General features: G+C 43.5%; 1 protein-coding gene across 2 annotated transcripts in view; it reads left to right on the top strand.

The window, feature by feature from the left end:
• Positions 1-18,301, top strand: part of SERPINE2 (serpin family E member 2) — a 63,943-nt gene that overhangs the window by 29,703 nt on the left and 15,939 nt on the right. For both annotated transcript variants that reach the window (XM_004033283.5, XM_004033284.5), the window contains exons 2-4: positions 7,451-7,731; positions 11,011-11,238; positions 17,384-17,581. In XM_004033283.5, the coding sequence (XP_004033331.1) occupies positions 7,473-7,731; positions 11,011-11,238; positions 17,384-17,581 (685 nt within the window). In that variant the 5' untranslated portion in view covers positions 7,451-7,472. The remainder of the gene's footprint in view (positions 1-7,450; positions 7,732-11,010; positions 11,239-17,383; positions 17,582-18,301) is intronic.

Genomic DNA, 18,301 nt, shown 5'->3' with positions numbered 1-18,301 from the left:
TGGGAAGCCCTGGCAGGAAAAGCTGTTGAGAGATGTCATGATTCGGACAAAACATACCTGCTGTTTTTCTCTACCTGCCGTAGCCCCTGTAGATTAATAAGGGGCCTTAGGTTCCAAGAACCAGGATCCTAGCAACACAGAGACTAGAAGGATGGCGAGACTTTCCCAGTGCCTGAGAAGGTGTCAGCTTTCACTGAGGGGCGGGGAGGGGAGAGGCTGAGATAAATCCGGGGACTCCCCTTGCCGTGCTGTGTGTCGGTTGTTTGTCGCTGGCATCTGCACTGTTAGGATTCCATTTTTAGGCTGGGCTTGATTCAGGAGGCTTGCTGCTGTCACACGAGGGCAATCCACTTTGATTCTCCCAGCCCAGCTTTTAATGCCCAGCAGACTCCTTTATCTTGTCATCATCCAGCGAGCCTCCCTCAGTCTAGATGGCCATGGGAGGCAAACCGGTTCAGTGTCAGCAGCTGGTCTTTCATAATTTGATTTTCCAGTGATGTTTGAGCCATCGGTGTGAAACAGTCACCAGTCTGGCTCTCATAATTTGAATTTCAGTATTTGGATATATTCCAGAGAGTGGTGTAAATGGACTTTGGATTTTCCTTATCACTGTTGCTCAGCATTTCCACAGTTTAAAACATTTAGAGTTTATTAGATAAGGGTGCTCAGTGCTACTGCTTCTCACTAAAAGGAACCAGAGCTCCCTGGAGAAGTGGCTGATTCCATCTGGAACAGAAGATGTATAAAATGAGCCTAAACATCTAGTCAAACCGGAAAGCAAGGAGGCTAACAAGACTGTAGGGTTGTATCAGAAGGTTTAAGAACCAGTGTGAAGAGGCTCATTTTGAGCACCAACAAGAATAAATTTGCAATGGATCGAGACTCTTAAAGTATGTTGAAAAACACGAGTTTATAGTGATACAGAAAACAAAACCCTCTGGTCAATCAACCTATTTTGAATTATTTTGAAAACTGTTGGACATGGGAAATGAATGAAGAATTTGTCCTGTCCTTGTAACACAAAATAAACCTCAGGGCAACCAAGTAGTTGATTATGGAAAACTTCTTTTTATATAAATATTCTAATTAATAAGTGAGAGAGGAAAGTTAGAATTATAACAGCATCCACATTTGGTAACTCTTAATAAAACAGTGCACTTAGGCGGTCATCATAAGTAGCTGCTAACACCACAAAAACAGACAGTCAGCTACTATCTACTGATTTCACCACCCTCTATGGCACCTCTACAAAATATTCTTACAAAAAGAGAAAATTGACTTGAATCTGATCAGTCCCTGCAGCTGGGGTCAGCAGGCTTTTCATGTAGAGGGCCACATAATAACTGTTTTTGGCTTTGCAGGCTATGCCGTCTGTGTTGCAGCCGGGCACCTCTGCTCAGCTCCCTATCATAGCACAGATGCAGCCATAAACAAAACAAAAAGTGTGGCCAGATCTGGCCCATGGGCCGTAGCTTGCAGACCCCTGCTCTAGCTCTAACAGTTTACAGGAAGGACAGAAGACAGAGAAACTTGTTGAACAGCATCACATTGATGCAGTTAGCAAAATCTACCCTGGGGAAACTCTACAGGGCAAATAACCTGGTTTTTTCAACAAAAAAAATTCCAAGGTTAAAAATGAAGCAACTAGTGGAAGATGAAACAAACAAACAAACAAACAAAACAAAGGCAAGAGGTGTAACCAGTTGCAATGTATGGAGCTTACTTAGATCCTAATTCAAATATACTATAAAAAATGCGAACATGGACTAGATATTTGACATGTTAAGGAGTTATTTTGCGGTGTGATAATGATGTTATGGATATATATTTTAAAACCTTAGGCTTAGTCTATATGTTGAAATTATTTTGAATGATATTATATGATGTCTGCAGTTAACTCCAAAATCATCTTTGATTTGAGTAGAAATAAACCAAGCCATGAGTTAATAATTGTTTTTTCTGGATGTTGAGTATGGGGGGGAGTATTAAATATTTGCATATATTTGATATTTCCCATGATACAATGTTTTTAAAAATATATGTATGTTTTATAAAACATGATCACTTTAAACCTTTTATAGAGAATGAGAGGGCATGGAGAACTTTTCCTTCATTAGACGCTTCTGTGTCCTCCCAAAATGGGTGTGCACCATCCAGCTGTGAATGGACCCAGAAGAGTCTTTCCAGTGGTTTTTCCCACCAAGCTGTCTGCCTACAACTTATTTATTATGCTACATAGAGCAGACTAGTGTCATATTATTTATCATTTGTTCATGCACTATATGTAAACTATTTTATTTCATAAAAAGAATTTATTAGGTAGAAAATGAGCTTCATGTTTTGTGTCTGGCTATCCTAGTTGCCACTGTTCAGTTGTTCAGCACTGGTTCCAGGCTAAGGGGTCTAGTCACAGGTGCTCACACAGCCTGGAGAGGTGATGGCAGTGGCGGCCATGGCAGGGTGTGAGGCAGCAGGGAGCAGCGGGAGCGAGGCACGCTGGAAAGTGGGTGCCCAGCCCATAAGGGGTGGCGTCTGTGCAGAACATTTGCCGTGGGGGTGAGGGTCCAGTAGTACTAGAACGTCCACTCTTTTTCATTTTTTCCTGAGAATAACCCTAATCTAGACTTGTGACGTTTTTTGACTTTCAGTTGCTAAAAATATTTTTAGAATACTCTGTATTGCACATCAAACACTTGCTGGATTAGTCCCACGGGTCATCCTCTGATTTTGTGTCTACCAATGAATGGTAGGCCCTAAACTGACCCTGTGGGCACCAGGAGTCTACAGTCCCTGCTTGCCATGAGCTTCCAGTCTACTTGGGAGGAAAGAAAACATACTTGGAAAACAACTAAAATGAGACAGGCAAATAGGAAATGCTATAGGAATTCAAAGAAGAGAATAAAGAATCTCATCTTTAACAATCAGGAAAAACATCACACACACCGTGGAAGGAGTTGGGTAGAAGTGTCACTGTTGCTAGGTGGCGGCTAAGGGAGAGAAGCAGAGGCTCGGGCTTGGGTAAGCAAGCTCTTTCAACAGAAACTATGATTCTTGAAAAAGAGAAGAGTTGGTAGATTTTTGGGGACTAGTGCCCCTCCCCACCAGTGGATAATTTTTCTGAACGATCAAGTGAAAACAGGTAGCAAACTGTTGAAAGTATAGCACTGTGATTCAGCAGAGAGTTTGAGGATTTGAGCTGCATATTTGAGCATCACCTGTGTAGAAGAGATGGTTGACGCCATTGGGTCTATAGAGAGTGGGTTCCTCTGATGTCTGCTATTGGCAAGCAGTCTATTTATAAATGTTAGGGTTATATTTTAAGTCTGGCATTTGCAAAACAACCATCCCATTATTTACTACATTAAATCATGGTTAAAACTCAAAGCAGTACCCAACTATTTCATAAACATTCCCCATACTGGAAAGGAGAAAGGTTTGAAGTAAGAGAAACTAGAAGAACATAGGGAAGGAGATACCTGGCATTTGGAAGGATATGCCTGTGGCGATGGCTCTACTGATGGGCTTATGATCTTCCCTCCAATGATGGCCTAGAGACCTATTTTTACTGTTGTTAAACAATATTCAAGCAAACGATAATCTTCCATCTTGTTGCTATGCAGTACATTTGGGCAGCACTCTTATTTCTCTCTGATTTGAAAGTTTAAAGTGTAATTTCTCTTAAAAAGGAAAATAAACAGGAGGTTTCTATGTACTTCCCATTATGGCATCTGCTTGTTCCAGAGATCAAGCATTTCAAAGCTTGAGAACTCCAAGTTACTTCATGTCAACGATTGTCTATTTGGACATGAGTGTGTTTCATTGTTAGGAATCATGCAGGCCTAAAGTAATTTATAGATCAACACCCACTCTCCTGGCTACTGAACTTTGGAGAAAAATGAAAGCTTATTCTTAGACACGTATATAAGCCAGGTGAGTTTAGACGAGTGAGCATTTGGCCTAGGAAACCAAGGCCAAGGAGAAGTTCTGCCCAGCACATCAATCAAAAATAGCTCTGATTCCAAGTTCTGCACAGCTCTAACACTGTCCCAGTGCACTTTTATGAAACTGTACATAGACAGCTCTCAAAAACTTCCCAAGTCCAAGAAACCCAGAAAAACACCCATAACAGCTTTCTTCTGTGTCATAGGAAAACTGTTCTTTTAGCGAAAATTTATAACGAAGCAGAATTCTGCTAAATAAGATGGCTGTTTATTTGGGAGGCTGTCCTTGTGACTTTATGACATTGGAGCTGTTAGATTTCTCACTGTCACTGATCCTTTCACCCTGTTTTTACAATGTTCTATATATATAAAAATATATAGTATATATAAAATATATAATATAATATATAATACTACATATATATAATATATATGTAGTATTTGAGTCTATCAACTTTAAGCTACCAGAGGCAAAACCAGTTTAATGTTCATGTCTTGTGAATCCAAATTCTAATATTTATTCAAATAGTCACTAATCTAGGAGCATTTCTTTGGGGAGGCTTCAGGAGTACAGATTATAGCGGGCTGAATGTAGACACCAGAATACACTATAATGCAAGAGTCAACAATTGAGATGGATGAAGTTGGTCACTGCATTTGGCCATTTGTAAGAAAGATTGTACACAATGTTTTATACTTATGATGACTTTGTGCTTTATTAAATTTTAAAGAGGATATTTATTGCCCAAAAGAAAGAAAAGGCAAGAGGGAGGAAGGAAGGGGAGAACACAATTTCTAGTTTTTAGATAGAATGAATAAAGCTTCCACGGTCATGATTTGGACGCTCTCCAAAGTCCAATAGGCTCCAGGAAACTCAAGGGATTGTCGTGGCATTAGAGCCAGTCCTAGGTGCCAAAGTCAAAACAGGCCACGCTGGCCAGTTGAGCCCAAGCGGGAGCAGCGTATGTAGGTCACTTACATGTTTTGAATTTAGACGGGCTGAGTTGATACAATTGTTTTACAATGAAGCTCTGGAGAAACACGGAACATTCTAAATCTTTAGAAAAGCACTTGTTTCATAACATATAAGAAACTTGCAACATCAGCTGGAAGGATGGCCTCAGTGGTTCACGGTGGGGCCCTCTGTGTCCGGGGGCCGGGCAGGGAGTTCTGCGTGTGCCCACAGTCCTTGCTCGATGTGATGGTGGCTCTTCCCTCAGAGAGTGTCTTGAGCTGACCGTGAGGATCAGGATTAAACACAAGCGTTTTCTTAGCCACACTCCATAAATGCTGTTGTGATGCAGGGAAAGATTAATTAATAAAAATAGGAAGTATTTATGAGCCATCGGATTAATCTCACAAGTGTTTATTGAACATCTCCTATGCCCTAGGGTGGGAAGCACAGAAAGTGCATAGAAAGGAAGGCAAGGAGACACCGAATACGGGGCCAGTTTTGCCTAACACTGTGGTTGTGCCCATGCTTTCCCCCAGAGCACACAGAGACATGATTTCCCCCTCCCTCCAGGTCACCTGTCTCTTAAAAGGCCCCCTTCTGTTTTATTCTCTGCAATCACCCCTAACCTCCCACACGTAACAACAGAGTAGGACGCATTGGCTCCACGAGAGACTGTGCTTAGCAGGAGCTTGGGCCTCTTGGGGAAGAACTGAATTAGCAACATCACGAGTGCTGCTTTAGTTTTACCAGCTGCCACTGTTAAGTTCTTACTTAATGAAAGTATTTGCTTTTCCATAAATACATGTAAATTTCCTACCTCTTACTTGTCATAGCCAGAGAAAGCTCTGTGAGTGGTAATTAAGGAAGGAAGCTTCTTTAAAACAAATCACTGTAGTTGAGAACATCCGTGTAAGCAACACCATCCTCAAAATTGATGAATTTACCAATTGTCCTACCCTATTGTAACTTTAAAGCAGTCACTTAAGTTTATTTTAATTAATAATTCTTTAATTTTAAAAACAGTGTGCTTATGGTAAAAGAATCAAGCACATGTGGTTATAAGATAATCAGAGCAACCCGAGGGATTCACTCCCTTGTTTGAAATCCTCCAGGGGTTTCTTGTGACCCTTGGAATGAAATCACAGTGCCTTTCCAGGCTCTACAGGACCTTACCAGATCTGAACTCTCCTTCGGCTTCACCCACCTGTCTCCCTTCTTTACGACCTTGACTTCACATCCACACTGGCCTCTAATACACCAAGTTTATTCCCACGTCAGGGCCTCGGCCCTGCTCTCCCTCTGCCCAGCGTACTGTTTACCCATCGGAGTGTGGCTGGCTCCTTCCCCCACTCAGGTCTCATCACGATGTTCCTGCCATAGAGATGGCTCCCTGATCACCCTATCTAATGACCACCCCCCCACCAACCCTGCCGGCCCTTCATCCGCTCGCATCCCTGTATTTTATCATTGTGCTCTTTATCCTTTTCTGAAAATGCTTTATTGCTTGCTGGCTTATTTTCTGTCTCCCTTCTAGATTGTAAGCTCAGTAAGGGTGGGAGTCTTGTCCATTCAGTTATGTCATATGCCTAGCACTTAGAAAAGGGCCCGACACCCAGTGAACCCTCAGTAAATATTGGCTTAATTGGATGAAGGGCACTTATGAGAATTAAATAATGATTAGGCTGAGCATGGTGGCTCACGCCTGTAATCCCAGCATTTTGGGAGGCTGGATCACTTGAGGCCAGACATTCGAGACCAGCCTGGCAAACACGGTGAAACCTCATCTCTACTAAAAAAAGAAAAAAAATTGCCAGACGAGTTGGCGCACACTTGTAATCCCAGATATTCAGGAAGCTGAGATGTGAGAATCACTTGAACCCGGGAGGCGGAGGTTGCAGTGAGCCGAGATTGCGCCACTGCACTCCAGCCTGGGCAGCAGAGTGAGACTCTGTTTCAAAATAAATAAATAAATAAAAATAAAATAACCGAGAATTAAATAATGATTAGTATAGGACCTGGCACATTGTAAGGACCCAAGAGATGGAAGTTTGCTTCCTTTCCCTCCCCACCTCCCCAGGGTGTGTTTTGAAAACTGATTTAATTACACTGTTCTGTCTTAAATATATTCACATGGCATTCAATTATGCTGAGTACAGTCAAGCATACCTAGGTGAGTACAAAATGGCCTCGCAGGCCAGGTACAGTGGCTCACACTTGTAATCCCAGCACTTTGGGAGGCTGAGTCAGGCAGATCACTTGAGGTCAGGAGTTTGAGACCAGCCTGGCCAACATGGTGAAATCCCATCTCTACTAAAAATACAAAAATTAGCCGTGTATGGTGGTGCACGCCTGTAATTCCAGCTACTCAGGGGGCTGAGGCAGGAGAATTGCTTGAACCCAGGAGGCGGAGGTTGCAAGTGAGCCGAGATGGCACCACTTCACTCCAGCCTGGGCGAAAGAACGAGTCTCTATCTGGGGGGAAAAAAAAAAAAAAAACCAGTAGTAAAGTACCCATTTAAGTATAATTTAAATATTTTTTAACTTACTTTTCCAGGTTGTCCTTGGTGGAAGGAACCATGAACTGGCATCTCCCCCTCTTCCTCTTGGCCTCTGTGACACTGCCTTCCATCTGCTCCCACTTCAATCCTCTGTCTCTCGAGGAACTAGGCTCCAACACGGGGATCCAGGTTTTCAATCAGATTGTGAAGTCGAGGCCTCATGACAACATCGTGATCTCTCCCCATGGGATTGCGTCGGTCCTAGGGATGCTTCAGCTGGGGGCGGACGGCAGGACCAAGAAGCAGCTCGCCATGGTGATGAGATACGGCGTAAATGGTGCGTGTGCACGATTGCTCACTGGTGGAGCCTTTGCCTGAGAGTCTTGTGACAGGAGGGTTTATGGCTTGGTTTTTGCTGACAACCCCAAGAAGCAGAGCAGCCAGAAGGGGATTTGCTGGTGCCACTTGGGGCTTGGGGTCAGTCTCTTCTAAAGAACAATCACTGTGGTGCTGGCATTTAGGAGAACTAGACTCTGGCCCCTTTTTTGTACTTTTGGAGCTTGGGGTCTGCCACTAGGTCTCCTTTCCCAGGGCTCCAGCCCTCATTCCAGCAAGGGGGACACTTCCTGGCTTACCGCCTCCATGGCGCCCAGGGTTGAGTTGCGCTGTGATCGTAGATGTGCTTGTGAAGCCTGTGAGAGGAGCTGGGAAGGGGTGGCTGTGGGGGGCCCAGGGGCCTCGTAGTGATGGAGCCATCCTGGGTCTTGATTGTGGTGGTGGCCACACAAATCTGCACAAATGATAAAGTTGCACAGACCCCCCTCCCCAAGCCCACAACAGGAGTGTATGGAAAATGAATGAAATCTGAATGCACCCTGTGGACTGACCTGATGGAAATTTCCTGATGCAACAACAGTACCACTGGGAAGACTGGGTGAAAGGCATGTGGGACTTCCTTGCATATTGTTTTGCCACTTCCTATAAATCTATAGTTATTTCAAAATATAAAGCTAAGCAAAGACTTGGAACCGACCCGAATGTCCATCAATGATAGACTGGATAAAGAAAATATGGCACATATACACCATGGAATACTATGCAGCCATAAAAAAGAGTGAGTTCATGTCCTTGCAGGGACATGGATGAAGCTGGAAACCATCATTCTCAGCCAGCCCAGGAACAGAAAACCAAACACGGCATGTTCTCACTCATAAGTGGGAGTTGGACAATGAGAACACATGGACACAGGGAGGGGAACATCACACACTGGGGCCTGTCGAGGGGTGGGGGGCAAGGGGAGGGAAAGCATTAGGACAGATACCTAATGCATGTGGGGCTTAAAACCTAGATGACAGGTTGATGGGTGCAGCAAACCCCACGGCACATGTGTACCTACGTAATAAACCTACACGTTCTGCACGTGTATCCCAGAGCTTAAAGAAAAGATATAGATAGATAGATATGTAGAGAGAACGAGCTAAAAAAATTGTTTTAAAGTAAGGCCCAATGAAAAAGGTTTAGTTTGATTTAAAGAAAAACCTTTCTTAAATGACCCATTTAACTGCACGAGCTTCATCCTCTGGCACTGTTTTACTTCAGCTGAGGGGTCTTGCCCAGAGCCGTGTCCCACCTGCTGTCCCCATAAGTGCAGTGCTCAGGGGAGCAGGACTGGCTCCCCCGCTCTTCCTGGCCACCAGCACCCTCTGTGACCTTGCAAAAGTCACATTCACATCTAGGTCTGCTCCCTTCGTTGGAAACAAGGGAGTCTTCCTGCCTGTGTTCTTCCACCCAGGCTGGCCCGAAAGTTCTGAGAATCTTGACTGCACTGGCATCGTCAGCTGGAGAGTAAGATCAGTGAGGTGGCGATTTGTGTCCTTCAGTGCCTCGCTGTGCACCCGCCTCCAACTCTGCTCAGTGTGGCCTCCAGGGCTGCCAGCACCAAATGCCTAATCTCACTGCTCTGTTGATGCAGCATTACACTTCTGTATGAGTTTGCAGTTTGTTCACCTGTTGGAAGCATGGAAGGACTGAATACTTGGAACACACTCTTCTGCCCCTTGCTTGGAAGTTCAGAAAACTCCTGGTGATTTATAACTTCATGGTGGATCACTGCTAAAATTTATGACCTTTCCTAGTGTGATCCAGGCCGTGTCGGCCGAGACAGTTCCAAAACAGCAACTGGACTTTTGTTGTTTGTTTTAATGCTGAGCCACACTGATTTTAAGCCATTATTTCTGAAGTTCTAAGAATATTGGCCCGTTGGCCATCCACCACTGCCTCACCCCTACCCCAAAAGGGCCAGGAGCTGGCAGTTGGCCTTGGAATTGTCTTTCAGCCTCCAAAGCCGGCCGTTTTCTTACTTGTAGAATGGGCCTGCACCATAGAACAATTGTAAGGTGTGGTCATGGGCGTCTAAGAGAGGGCCATGCACGTTGTAAAGCCCTACACACGCCCCTCTTTGTGGGCCCTGAGAAGACTGCCCTGCCCTGTGTAAAAGGTCTGAAGAGGACGCACATTCAGAGTGACAAATCGGCTCTTTAGAGGACCTTCAAGGTGACTCTGGCAGGATGTTTTAGGACAGTGTCATTTTGAAGAGACCCCAAGCGATGAAGAAGGATCTGTAATTTGAGCTCTCTGTAGAAACACATTTCATCCTTATAACTTATTTGCCTCTTTTTCACCCTCTCAAACTAAATGGAGCATGTATGAATGGCTCATGTAAAATAAAGCTTACGTTGCCATAAAATTAATCTCCTTACCCTTTGAGCTTGATACCAAGTAAAAACCACATTGTTCTGGATGGTGGCCCATGGTAATTTTTTATAGTCTTTCTAATGCTTATTTTATTCATTTTTTTCCAAAATAGAAAAAAAGAAATTACACTGTTAAATCTTTGGCAAGAAAGGAAGTAGCACTTAATAATGTTAGACAAGAAAGAGAGAAAGCATTAGGAAGTTCCCTTTGATTTATTCCCCCTTGGCTATAGAACTGAGGACTGTGCCAGCATTCATATTGACCTGGTGCCCAGAAAGGCTACCATGAGAATGAGGCCTGCATTGGGAAGGTGGCAAGAACACCTTGAATATCCCTGTTTTGATGCAGAAGCACAGTTGATTTTTGAGAGCTTCAGTGGTTAGACTTTAACCCCACTCCCTCCTTTTCTTAAGAAATAGGCCCCTGAGAGAACAGAAGACTTAGTTTCTTGCTACTCATAGCTATCCTGTTTATACTGTTTTATTTTTATTTTTGAGACAGGGTCTTGCTTAGTCACCCAGGCTGTATGCAGGGGCGCGATCATGGCTTACTGCAGCCTCGACTTCCCAGGCTCCAGCAATCCTCCCACCTCAGCCTCCTCAAGTAGTTGGTATCACAGGTGTGCCACCACACCCAGTTAATTTTGTATTTTTGGTAGAGACAGGGTTTTGTCATATTACCCAGGTTGGTCTTAAACTCCTGAGCTCAAGCAATCCACCCACCTCAGCCTCTCAAATTGCTGGGATTACAGGTGTGAGCCACTGCACCTGGCCTATACTGTTCTTGCTGCAATATAAAAGATTTTAAAAACTTTTCTAGATTCTTATGGAAATATTGCTGTATTTTCTGATTTCTCTTTTAGGAGTTGGTAAAATATTAAAGAAGATCAACAAGGCCATCGTCTCCAAGAAGAATAAAGACATTGTGACAGTGGCTAACGCCGTGTTTGTTAAGAATGCCTCTGAAATTGAAGTGCCTTTTGTTATAAGGAACAAAGATGTGTTCCAGTGTGAGGTCCGGAATGTGAACTTTGAGGATCCAGCCTCTGCCTGTGATTCCATCAATGCATGGGTTAAAAACGAAACCAGGGGTGAGTGGCCACAGTATGTCATTTGATTGCACAGTTTGTGAATGAAAGCATGAGTTAGACTCCAGGGTTCAAAGTGGTGTCTGCAAGTCCAATTCAATGGCCTGTGGGTTGAGAAACTCCTGGACCAAGGAAGCTGTATTCAGTCTCCCTCCTTCCTCTTCAATCTGCCATCGCTCACTGTGCTCCTGGGAGGTGTTTCTCCTGTAGTTTGGGCAACAGGACAGAATCCAGCCCCTCCACTGTCTCCTCTCCTTGCCATATCTGGTCTCCAGCATCCTTGCCCACAGGCGCTTGTTGATTTTGAAGGTTTTCTTGCTCATTCCTTCCTGCTTTTGCATCTGCCTCTCCCTTTACCTGGAATGTCCTCCTCATCCTTCCAGGTTGATTGATCTCTTTGCCTTCCATGCCTCTTGCTTCTGCCATTGCCAAAGACATAGGTACCCTGTTGTCCGTTATGATTGGCACACGATTACAACTTTTACACCCCCCGATTACAGCCCTTTCCACATCTGAAAATGATTACTCATTTGTAAGTGTCTCTTCTCCCATTAAATAAAGGAGAGTCTAACGTTGGTGTTTTAAAACTTAATTTGTAGGCCAGGTGCAGTGGCTCACACCTGTAATCCCAGCACTTTGGGAGGCCGAGGTGGGTGGATCACCTGAGGTCAGGAGTTCGAGACCAGCCTGGCCAACATGGTTTATCCCATCTCTACTAAAAATACAAAAATTAGCCAGACGTGGTGGCGGGCACCTGTAATCCCAGCTACTTGGGAGGCTGAGGCAGGAGAATCGCTTGAACCTGGGAGGCGGAGATTGCAATGAGCTGAGATCGCACCCCTGCACTCCAGCCTGGGCAACAGAATGAGACTGTGTCTAAAACAACAACAACAAAAAGAAACAAACAAAAAAACAAAAAAACCTTAATTTGTAACCTGGAGGTCCAGTTGGAAACATGCAGGAGGAGCTGTAGGTCTGGAACAACAGGAGAATGTGAAGGATGGGAGTACAGATTTGGGACCTTTTTTTATTTTTATTTTTTTTATTTTTATTGTTTTGGAGACAGGGTCTCACTCTGTCTCTTAGGCTAGAGCGCAGTGGTGCAATCATAGCTCACTGCAGCCTCAACCTCCTGGGCTCAAGTAATCCTCCCACCTCAGCCTTTCCAGTAGCTGGAACTACAGGTGTGCGCCACCATGCCTGGCTAATTTTTTTATTTTTTGAAGAGGTGGGGTCTCACTGTGTTGCCCATGCTGGTCTCAAACTCTTGGGTTCAAGCAGTCCTCTCGCCTCAGCCTCCCAGAGTGCTGGGATTATAGGCATGAGCCCCTGTGCCTGGCTATAGAGCCTTTTTTCATAGAAGGGAGAGAGTCAATAGGAAGAAGAAGCCCAAAGACAAAACCTAGGGAAACTGTGGCCTTTCAGGGTATGTTTCTTAAAAGTGTGGTTACTGGTGTCCCTGCATCAGAATTATCTGGGCTATGTGTTGAGAAGGCAGATGCCTGGAGCCCAGCCCACTGCATTGGAATCGCCGAGAGAGTGGCTGGCAACTCCCAGTCTGCCTCTGCCTCCCATCACCATTCTTACACACCCAAATGTTGGAGACCCATTAGCAGAACTAGTGAAGAGGTGGACAAAGAAGGCTCCAGGGAGGGTGGAGGAGACCCCAGGTGACTTGGGTAAATTCGTGGCATCCCTTCTCAGTGGGGCCTGGACCATGCAGTCTGGGCGCCCTTCCTAAAACCATAAACCATCGGGAGGCCAGCACACATGAGGGTGTTCAGTGGAGTCTCCAGGTGTCTGGCACCTGTAGGCTTGTGAAGAGTGGTCAGAAGCAGACGCCCTCAGGACTGGTTCTTGGTCCCGACTCTGTGGCTGGAGGCTGTGTGAGTGTGACATGTCATTTTGTCCTCTTAGCCGCTGCCTTGATCTGTAGAATGGCAATGTTAAACCACGTTAGTTAGACCATGTGACAGTCTTCAGAGCACCTGGAGAAAACCCCCACGTGTGCTGGGAAGAAGCATGGAGACTCCTGCAGCACTTTGCAGCCCTGTCAGCCCCAGCTCCTCCGTTTGTAACAAATATTTTTAATACTCTCTTTACTATTCTGAAATGAAATTCATACATCATATTACTCTATGCACACACACAAATTTTTAAAAATTTGAGACAGTGCCAAACTGTAATACAAAGGAAAACAAAAGAAATGTATATATATGTAGTTCAATAGGTAAACCCTTGGGTACAACTACACTCAAATATGTAATAAAGTAGTCAGAGTCTCAGAATAATTGTGAATTGACAGCTACAAAAGCAGACAGAGACAGGCATGTTGTACTGGTGACTCATAAACATGAGCTGTGTTAACTATTGCTGATGCAGTTTTTTTGTGAAACGGTGCAAGACTTTTGATAAATTTCTGAACAAAACAAAGCACAGGCTCTGCTTGATTTGCATGGGACTCACATTCCTGGCAAATTCAGCATACATGAAAAGGATGCAAAAAAAACAAACACAAAAACAAAAAACCCAAAACACCCTGTGTTTACACACGAAAAAGAACGAGGTTCTGGGCTCAGATAATTCTAAGTAGGTGTCCTACCAATGCAGAGATCCGGTGGGGTATTGAAAAGCCATGGGAGAAGCAGCACAATTCTTCATTGGGTGGGACTGTTTTGAACATTGCAGGACAGATAGCATTTCTGGCCACTGCCCACTCAATTAAAAACATCCCTGCCAAATTCCAAACTGCCTTTACCTAGGGGTGAACTGCCCCCACTGAAAGGTACATGACCACATGGTAGAGCTCAGAAGCGACTTGGAGCTCAACTGTCTGTGTCTGGAAGGTTGCTGGGTCTGTCTCACGGAAATGATAGTTCCTTCCCTACAGAGAGTGGGAGAGCCCAACGCGCAAGCCTTTTGCAGGAGGAGACCCATCAGGGATGGGTCTGGCCTGTTGGCCTCTGCAGACTCACTCATCCTTGTACTCTATGTTCCAGCCACACAGGCCTCTTCCTAGTCCCCTTACTCACCATCCTGTCTCCTGTTGGAGAACCGCACACATACACTCCTGCTGCCTTCTCTCCCTCTTCCCTGGTTAAGGCCAACTCATTTCTGTACCATACCATGAGTGGCAGGCATGAACATTAAAAGCACACATTCTGAGTCTGAATCTCGGTTCTGCCACATACTACCTGTGTAACCTTGGGCAAGTTATTTAAGCTTCCTTTGCATCAGCATTCTCGTCTGTAAAATGGAGAGATGTAATAGTGATACCTATTCAAATAATTCTAACAACAATTAAGGCTGGTGTGAGGATATGAATAATACATATAAAGCATTTAGCAAAGGACTCTGCACTTAGTAAATGTTCAACCAGTGTGAGCTATTTTTATAGCCATTGTCTGAGGTACCATCCATCTCAGACCTCACCAACTAGGTCAGGTCACCTTCTTAGCCCTCCATAGCCTTGAGTAATTCCACTTCCAGATATTTATTTAAATTGCTGCTATATACTTTTCCAAGTTATTTTATGTCAGCCTGCACCTCTCTCTAATTCATAGTTTTTGAGACCAGATTTCCTTCTTGGTTTCTTATTTAAGTGAGTACCAGGCACATGGTAGGCAGGTAGGTATCCAAGGATGGATGGATGGATGGATGGATGGATGAATGGATGGATAGATGGACGAACGGATGGACGGATGGATGATAGATGCATGTCTGTGGCAGTTAGTGATGGCAGGTTTCCATGTGCCTCTTTGCCTCTAAACTATGCATTTTCTTTTTATTTCTTCATGTCCCCTTATTATATCTTAGTCCTCCCAGGGGCAGTTGGAGGCATTATTTGTCTCTGAAAAAGGGGCTAAGGACATTTCTACAGACAGTTATTGAGCACTACCTGTATGCTCAATGTAGTGCTAGGAGTAAGCAAAAAGTGAATGGCAGAGTCTCATGCAGGTCTCAGTGTAGCTGAGGGAGACAGACACATTAAAATTGGCTAGAATAAAATACTGCAGGTGTCATGGTGGGGCCAGGCATTGGGCTTTACAGAAATCGAGAGCAGAGGCATCTCTTAGGAGGTGGCGAGGATGATCAGAGAAGATTTAGAAGTCCAGGGGACCATTGAGCTATGTCTTAAAGGCAAGTAGGAATTGAACTGGGTAATGTTCCCAGCAGAGGCAGGAAACAACATTCACTATTAGGAAGTCAATTATGAGCTTGCTAGTGGGATGGCATAAAGTTCTAACTTCACTCCCACAGGACAGTCTGTTTGCGGCCAGCTTTGTGTTGAGTTGAATGATGTCTTTTATGGCTTAGATAGTTTCCTTCTTTGTCCTGACTTAAGGTGGCGTTAGTGCCCCCTTGTGGAAGTAGTGAGTGGTGATGGAACTGTCTTAGCAGCACACTGTGGGAAACTTCAGTGTTTATTTATCATGATTTATGTAAACACTTGTTTATTGTACATCAGAATCCTCTTGAGTTTCGTTTAAAAGGACTTAATGCTCTCACCCCTGAATTAGGTATTCTTGCTTCTTCAAAAGCTGTTGGTTTTACTCTCACCATTTAAAGTAGTATAACTTGTATCTATATTATGTATTTATACACATACACACACACACACACACACACACACACACATATATTTGAGCTAATAATGCAGTGAACTAAGTTTTAATAGCTTTGGGCATTAGTGATCCCTATTTAAAAACACACATACATACAGACACACACACAACTGAACCTTCAAAGACCTCAGAATAATTGTGAAGCTAACTGTATAATAACTGTATAATAAAAGGAAGCTAACTGGAAGACCAAACCTTCAGCCACAGGTAGCATTTTGGAAGCATCCTGAAATGGGAAGAGTTGTGTTCACTCCTTCACTCCTGATACAAGTAAGACGGACCATTCCCAACGTCTTGTAAAGAGCATTTTCCTTCAAAATTAGGAGTTCTAGGACAGACCTTAATTTTTTCTTTTTAAAGATTTATTTTATTTTATTTTATTTTATCTTATCTTATTTTTTTTAGAGACAGGGTCTCATTCTGTCACCCAGGCTGGAGTGCAGTGGTGCAATCATAGCTCAACACAGCCTCGAACTCCTGGGCTTAGGTGATCCTCCCACCTCAGCCTCCCAAGTAGCTGGGATTACAGGTGCATGCCACCACACCCAGCTGGCTAATATGTTTTTAATTTTTATTTTTTGTAGAGATGGGGTCTAGCTATGTTTCCCAGGCTGGTCTCAAACTCCTAGCCTCAAGTGATCCTCCCTCCTCAGCCTCCCAAAGTGCTGGGATTACAGGCATAAGCCACTGTGCCTGGGCTTTATTTTATTTTTCATTGGCCCATAATAATTGTACATATATGGGGTACAGTGGTAATGCTTTGATACATGTATACAATGTGTAATGATCAAATTAGAGTAAATAACATTTCAGTTACCTCAAACGTTGCTCATTTCTATAAGGTGAGAACATTCAAAATGTCTCTTCTGTTGTCTCTAATATTAGCACCTTGCTTGATGCCTGATCCATAAACAAAGACACTGATTTTTTGTTTCCGTTCTTCTTTAAGCAGTTATGAGGCCTTGTGATATCCAGAGATTCCAAAATAATGTTTGATGTTTCTAAAATCTTAAGAGAAATGAAGCATTCACCCTTAATAACATACAGGCTGAAGTGTTTATTTTTGACTGGGATTAAATTAAACCAAGTGGAGCAAAACAAAACAAAATTGCTTATGTTGTACTGACCAGAAACCCTTACTATCAGTCATTTATTGGCAAAAAAAGAAGAAGAAGAAATAATTCATTATCAAATATAGCTTATTTGGATGAGTAAGATTTTTTTTTTTAAAGCCTAGACTTGCAGGGAATTGATAATAAAAGAATTTCTTGATGAAAAGTTTTGTAACCCCTAGCTAGGGGTTTCTAAAGTCTTTTCTGTTTCTCTTTTAACTTCTTTTTAACTTTAATATTTAGCTGGGGAGGAGAACCTAGAAAGTACAAATGGGTAGTTTTAGAAGATTCTCTTTAATTCCTTAAAAATCCTTTGATATTTCATTCTACCTGATGACAGCTGCCATTTGCCCTCAAGCCGGCCACGAGTCCTGAGGTTATTTTTCCCTTATTTGTTCTTTGGCTACACAGATATGATTGACAATCTGCTGTCCCCAGATCTTATTGATGGTGTGCTCACCAGACTGGTCCTCGTCAACGCAGTGTATTTCAAGGGTCTGTGGAAATCACGGTTCCAACCTGAGAACACAAAGAAACGCACTTTCGTGGCAGCCGACGGGAAATCCTATCAAGTGCCAATGCTGGCCCAGCTCTCCGTGTTCCGGTGTGGTGAGTTCATGCTCGGCGAGGCCTGTTCTAGGATGTGCTGGCGGCAGAAAGGCCCTTGAGTGCTTTAACTTAATTCCAGAGCAAATCTAACTTTTCGTCTTTTAAAAAACTGGGGAACAGAGCAGGGTGCTGAGAGGCAGGATTTTTATAAAGCTCATGTAAATCTGTGTTATGTACAAAGGTTACCATGCATAGCATAATATGCATAATATATGCCTAAGTTATGTACAAAAAGTATCAATGCATGGCGTGTGTAGTAGGCTTTTTGGTTGAAAACTTAAAGATGAAAGGACAATTCATGAAATGAGTATAAGTGAGCATTAAACATGAAGGAATCAGCAACTCATTAGCAGTCTTACATTACCAAATTAAAAATTGGATTTCTTTTTTTACTTAGCAGATTGGCAAAAATTAGAAACATTGGTAAAATCCTTCGGTGGCTTTGGTGGGGAGGAAGCAGGACCCTTGGGCACTGTTCGTGGCAGGGATCTGTGGTCCGAGGACTTCCTCGGGGTCCTGGCTCCAGCAGTCCCGCTCCAGGGAATTTATACTGTGAACATAAGCACACAATGACAAATAAATAGAAGCCAAATACAAATATACAGTGGAACGTATGTGATCATGAGACTTAGATTTATATAAGTGGAAAGATTATGCAATATATGATTGATTTCAGAAAACGAGATATCAAACAGCAGATATCAATCTCGCTTATGTAAA

This window comes from Gorilla gorilla, chromosome 11 (assembly GCF_029281585.2).
Source record: "Gorilla gorilla gorilla isolate KB3781 chromosome 11, NHGRI_mGorGor1-v2.1_pri, whole genome shotgun sequence".
Classification (NCBI taxonomy): Eukaryota; Metazoa; Chordata; class Mammalia; order Primates; family Hominidae; genus Gorilla; species Gorilla gorilla.
Note: the sequence above shows the minus strand (reverse complement) of the source record. Positions and strands in the feature narration are given on the sequence as shown.